At 34.9% G+C, this 6,642-nt stretch overlaps 1 protein-coding gene across 1 annotated transcript; it reads right to left on the bottom strand.

Annotated features, from left to right (window-relative positions):
* Positions 1 to 3,122: 3,122 nt before the first annotated feature.
* LOC145822132 (putative disease resistance protein RGA3) lies at positions 3,123 to 6,212 on the bottom strand. The gene has a single exon (XM_082918731.1). The coding sequence runs from the start codon at positions 6,210 to 6,212 to the stop codon at positions 3,123 to 3,125; it is 3,090 nt and encodes a 1,029-aa protein (XP_082774857.1).
* Between the last annotated feature and the right edge of the window lie 430 nt (positions 6,213 to 6,642).

Here is a 6,642-nt window from a genome sequence, read left to right as displayed (position 1 = left end):
CCTTTTGCTCTGAAAGAAAGCCCAACAAAAGAAAACTTCCTTGGTCCAAAACTTTATTGTCCAAATTTAAAAACTTTATGCTTTAAAAAGAAAATCAAAAAAAAAATTAAAAGTCTTATTTAAAAGAGGAGAATTCTATTTAGTCCCACAACCTTTTGAATAATCTCAAAAGTTCACTACGTATTTTTCTTCTTCATTATTCTCTCTACATTCGTTCTTCTCTACCTCATTCTCTTCCTAATTTTCGATGACTGGCGACCATGTTTTATTTTTTCTCTTTCTCTTTCTAATATATAATCGCTGGCGACAAACGACCACTATTGCTTACAGTTCACCGACAACCACTAATCATCGACTTCTTATTTCATCCTTATCGACATCAAAAGAACAGGTTTTCAGCAAAGAAGATGAGTAAATATACTCAGATCTGATGTAGATTTACTCAGATCTGATGTAGATTTACTCAGATCTGCATCAGATCTGAGCAAATTTACATGAGATCCGACTAAATATAAACAAAAAATAATTGCCGGATTATAATATTCTCTCTATATCTGTTTCTCTCCTTCAATTTTTCAATTTTTCTACATTTCCTCTGTTACACATTTCTATTTTTTTTATTTTAATAGAGAAAATTTTCAAGTTCTGAACAAGTTATTTTTAAGTTTTAGTTATAGGAGGTAAAAACTGTAAAATTTTACAATTTTAATTTTTTGTGCTGAAATGAATCATATTTTAAAACTGTAAAATTTTGCAGTCATAACATTCTTTAGAACTGTAAAATTTTGTAATTTCATAACATATTTTTCAGTTTGATTAATAAGGATAAATGCTTAATAGAATTATACTTTGAAACTGTAACATTTTATAGTTTTATAGCCTGCTTTTCAATTTGATCAATATTGGAGATTATTTGAAAATAATATATACTTTTTCCTATTGTTGTTTTTTGTTGTTATGTTTTTTTTTTCCCTTTCAATTTATCAATATTTATTATATTTTGCTATGTTTTTTCACTATAATTTCTTAATTAATCTTTTTTTTTTGGCAATATTCTGGAAATTCCGGTGAGTCTTCAATGATGTTCTTGACGTTTAGTGAATATTCTGGACATTCCAACGATTTGTAGTGACATTTAGAACACTCCGGTGATACTTTGGCAAACTTCTAGCGACTTTCCAGTGATGTTGAATATTCTGACAAGTCTCTGATGGCTGTCTGATTGAAATCCGATAATGGTGGGATGTAACAACGTTTTTAAAGTTATAAAAAAAATAATTTTTTGGTAACAATTAAAAATAGAGTTAATTACATAAAAGTCCTATTTACAAATGTTATGGTAGCTCAGGTCCTATTTAAGATTTTTTGAATCAATAAGCCTTATTTAGTAAAATTGATAATATTATCAGCTTTTTCTAATTTTTAAAATTAAGAAATATACCAGATAATAGTTTCACTAGCTGAGGGGGAAAAAAAACAAAGTATGAGATTAAGGCCAAGTTTGGGAAGACTAAATAAGTGTACTTTTTGACTTTTTTTGTATTATGTGTAAAAAAAATAGAGAGAAGATGTTGATTGATGTGATCCCAAAAAGATAAAAAGATGAAATAAGTGTACTTTTTTTTGTTAGCCAAACTTGGCCTAAATATTTTTGTCATTCTACTTATTGTCTGCACATCAATGTTCCATCATCATGCCCCTTTATAGATATAAAATTTTCAATTTTACACATACACAAAAAAAAAAAAAAAAAAAAAAAAAAAAAAAAATTCTTATTTATTTTTACATAATTTGTTTTTAGTTTTTTCAATTTAAAAGTTGATAGTTTTAAAGTTTTGAAAATCAAAATGAATGTCAAATCATTATGTTGTTTTATAAAACAACAATAATTTAGACCCCCTCAAACTTCAACCCCCACCACCCCCACACACACGTGGCGGGTGGTGATTGGAGGAGGAGAAAAAAAAGAAAAAGAAAAAGTGACCAATCAAAAAAGAAATGGGGTCAAAAGGGGATGGGGAAAGGGGGTCTCAATCCTTATTCTTTATTAAAAAAAAACATAAATCATGAACAATCAATGTTTCAAGGATGATTTTGACTATTAAAAATTTAATAAGATTTTAAGGTCAAAAAAATCTTAATTAGGACTGAATGGAATATAAGCTTATAAATTAAGACTTGTGTGTAAATGCCTCTTAAAAATATGTAAGACTAATTGATGTAAATTTTTTGTTTTAAAATTAGATGAATTTTGAATTTTGTGCATTGGTAAGTGCCCCAAAAAACTTCTTCCCTGACAGGCCCAGATAAATGTTTCAAAGGCAGCCTATTATTAAAAATAAATAAATAAATAATTGAAAAACCTCTTTCTCCAAGGCCCAACAAAAACAAATTCAATTTTGTACAAATACCCTCAATCAAAAAGGATGAAAACCTCATAATCCAAAAAAAATAATTAAAAAGAAAGCTAAAAATTTCTCATTATCTGAAAGCCTCTAATAGCAAAACCCATAAATAAATACCTATACTTCAGAGAAAAATAAATTTTGCATTAAACAATTCATAATATAAAAAATAAAAAATATTATTCAAAGTTAATAAATATATATACAAGAATAAATAAATAAATAAAAGCTTCCAATTGAGGTTTTTCCTGTGTAAAAAACAAGATTGGAGATCAAAATTGATTTGCTAAAAAATTATTTGTAACATTGCTGTGAAGCCCAAGCCATGAGCATTCCTCAACAAAACCTTTAATAAAAAGTTTAAATTCTGGAAAATGGAATCTGATTGTTCATTTTCTTTGAAGAACAGACTGACAACTTATATGGAATACAGCACACATCCAATTGTGCAATGTTACTTTCAAAGCAAAAAATTAATATTAAAACTAAGGACTGAACTGACTTACCCAGTCGATCATGAATAGAAGCTGAATTTATTTGCTTCTACTTGAAGACCCGGGGACCATGTCCTGTCTCTGCCACAATGCTGATGATCCAGTGCAGACTATCTGGTAGATAAACCAGATTAGGACAGCGCACAACTGTCGAGAGCTCCAGTGCCGTGAGGTGTTCCATAAAGATTTGCAGTCTCAAATTGTTACAAATCTAAATGTAGATTTACGAATTCTTAATGTGCAATGACTGAAGTGATTTCAGGCCTCTAAAGCTTTTCTCTGGCAAAGAGTCAAGACAAGGGCACTCCACAATCTCCAAGTTCTCCAAACACGTCAATTGTAGCAATTCATGCAGCGAAGTTTCTAGTTCATGACATCCGTGGATGGTCAATGATTTTAGGGCAGCAAAGACAGCAAATCTTGGATGCAGTGAGCGGAGTTGGGGACAAGAGCTTACTGTTAAAGAAGTAAGAAATAAATTGTTTTGGAACAATGCTTCTGGTATGGAGAGTAGCTCTGGGAAGGTGTCTATAACAAGGCTGGAAAGTGAGTCCAGCTCTGCGGCGGACCCCAATATAGGTGCATTGCATTCCCGCAACTCCAAATGAAAAAGAGATGGAAAGCGCGGCATGTTTGTCAACTTTGGGCATTTGATGATGGTTAGTCTGTACAAACAAAGGAATGCTTCTGTTGAATCCATGCTTTCCCATGTTCCCAATTCAGGGAAATCTATTAGGGTTAGTTCATTTAACGATGGAAAAGATCGATTTCTGCTTTCTTTACCATAGAAATTGCCACCAATTTTCCCCACCGAATCCATTCCTTGCATGGTTAGAACCTTGAGAAACTGAAGTTGGCCAAGAGATGGAAGATTTTTGCATCCTCTGCAGTTGATAAGGACCAACTTTGTCAAGTTTGGGAGTGTGGCATGGTTCATCCATTGTGGAAACATCATACCCGAGTATTCCTTTAGAGACAACTTTTTTAAATTCGAGTTTGGTTGAAGACATCTGATCATATTCTCGACATTACTGCTACATTCTTCAACAATGTGGCCCGATGAATGATGGTCCAAATTTCCTTCATTGTCATTTCCCCATGATAGTGACAGTGAGTGAAGTTGCTTGTTCACTAAGCATAGATCCGTTACAATTTTTCCCACGTTCTCCAAGCGCTTAATTTGTAACTCACCCCGAAGCTCCAGATGCACGAGTTGGAAAAGGCTTTTCTCTAACGTGTGCCCAATGATGAAGATTGGCAGTGTTTGAAGGTTCCTTAACTTTCCAAGGTGGTCTGGCATGCTCATGAGTCTCACACAGTCCTTCATATTCAGATGTCTCAGGTTAATCAAATTTGACGTTCCACTTGGCAACTCCACAAGATCTTTACAACCTAATAAGTTCAGCGTCTGCAAATTGCAGAGGTGGCAAACAGATTCGGGTAGTCTTTGAAGAGTAGTGTTGGAGAGGTCCAGATATCTCAATAGCATCAAGTCACCAATGGACTTATGGATCAATTTAATGCCACATTCACTTAAATTAAGCACTCTCAAATGCCTGAGGTGTGGAATTAAAGTAGGAAGGGCTTTCCCAGAGTCATCACCTGGAGTCAATAAATTGAGAGAACGCAATTTCTTTGCACCAAATGAGGCTCCCAGAAGCAAAAGCGAGTTAAAATTGCCCTCCACTGATACGTGACGAATTTGTGCATGATTAGCCCAAGATAGTAACGGTGGATGATTGTGCCGCATAATCAAGATTTCATTTCTAGTTATATGTTTTGCAAGATCATGAATAAGATCATGCATTTTAAACTCAGTTATATCACCGTCATCACCTTCTCTAACAACTTGGAAGAAAGACATCGACAATAAATCTTTGAAATAATCATTGCCAGTGTCCTCCATCTTTTTACTGGAAATCCCATCCCCGGGTGATTGAATCAAGCCTTCCGCAATCCACTGATGAATCAACTTCTCCTTGTTTATCTCATAGCCTTTGGGAAATACCGCACAATACTCAAAGCAACGTTTTAGATATGGTGGCAAGTGATTGTAGCTCAGTCTTAGGATAGGCAAAATACTATGGTCACACAAATCTGAAAGTTCACTCTCTTGCACGTATAACCACTCGCTTTCGTCTCTTTTGAAGCGCATGAGCGTGCCAAGGACCTTGGCGGCCAAGGGCACACCTCTACACTTATTAACTATCTGTCTACCAATCGATACCAAATTCGGATAACTTGTCTCTTCTCCCTCATAAAAAGATTGTTGCTTGAATAAATTCCAACAGTCTTCGTCCGTTAGAGCTTCCAAAGTGTATGGGAGGGTGGTGCTCATTACATCAGCAACAACATTGTTCCTAGTAGTTACTATGATTTTACTCCCATCCGTGGCCCTCCTCGTTAACGGGTTTCTCAGCTTCTCCCACTCGTGTAAATTTTGGTTCCACAGATCGTCCAACACGAGCAAATACCTCTTGCCACGCAGCGATTCCTGCAAGGAAGATTGCAGCACACCCAATTGCGAGGATTCACATTTGACCCTAGTCGCATAATCCAATATATTGGTGATTACCTTCCTCACATTGAAGCTAAATGTATTATTGACCGAAACCCAAATCCTAAGATCGAAATGGCTCATAACCCTTTCATCATTGTAAGCCAATTGAGCTAGGGTTGTCTTACCTATCCCACCCATGCCCACAATCGAAATTACTGAAACCATCTGATCCCTACTTTGATTGAATTTAGAAGAAGAAGAAGACAATGATGATGATGATGATAATAGCATTTCAACAATCGTCTCAACATCATCTTCTCTACCAAAAACCTCAGATTCATTAACGTAAGGCCCTGTTTCTAATCTATCTCCAGTTGTATCAATTCGTCTATGAATGAAAACATCTCTCAATTGAAAATCAGAAATGTCTCTGGCAATCTCATCTAATCTCTCTCGAATATCCCTCAAATCTCGGGACATCTTCAATCGATTGAAAATGGGTTTGACAGAGAAATTCCATACCTTGTTGTTGTTGTTGTTGTTGTTTCGAAGAGCTTGAGCGGTGATCGAGTCGAGCAAGTCGTCGGCGTCGTAAGCGACGTCTTTGAGCTTCTTGAGCCAGAGCTTGACCTTGGCGTCTCTGAGTTGTCGCTCTTCGGCGTCTTCGATGACGGCTTGAATGGTGAGCCAACGGTCCTGGAGCTTCTTCATCTCTTTGTTGAATTCAGTGTGGGATTGGAATTTGCTGAGGATTGGGGAGGCTAATTTTTCGAAGACTACTCGGAGAAGAGGAGCCAAAACCAGAGACTCCATTGATAATAAAAAAGCTCTAACTAAAAGGTTTGATTAGAGAAAGCCGAGTGATGTGAGAGAATTTACAAGTGCAAATTTGCTCTGTTCCATAAGTCTACGAGCATGGAATTTCCGAGATGTTTCTTGCTGGGTTAATAACGCGTAGCACTATCGCTGCTGTGCCAACTGTTGTGCCTCTTTTGAGGTTTATTAAGCACTTATTTTTATGATTCGAATAGTTTATTTGATAATATTCATTGAATACTTTAACTTAGGTGGGTTTCTAGTTTGGTTGTGGCGACAAAATTTTTAATATACCATCTATTAGCCGATGGATGTAAGTTAGTTTGATGGTTTAAATTTTTATAAATTTTATAAAAATAATATTTTTTTTAAATAATAATTTAACTTAATATAATTAAAAAATTATTAAGTAAATTATTAAATATTA

This window comes from Camellia sinensis, chromosome 3, assembly GCF_055761805.1.
Source record: "Camellia sinensis isolate YWXY chromosome 3, ASM5576180v1, whole genome shotgun sequence".
NCBI classification, from domain to species: domain Eukaryota; kingdom Viridiplantae; phylum Streptophyta; class Magnoliopsida; order Ericales; family Theaceae; genus Camellia; species Camellia sinensis.
This window is presented reverse-complemented; position numbering and strand designations above follow the sequence as displayed.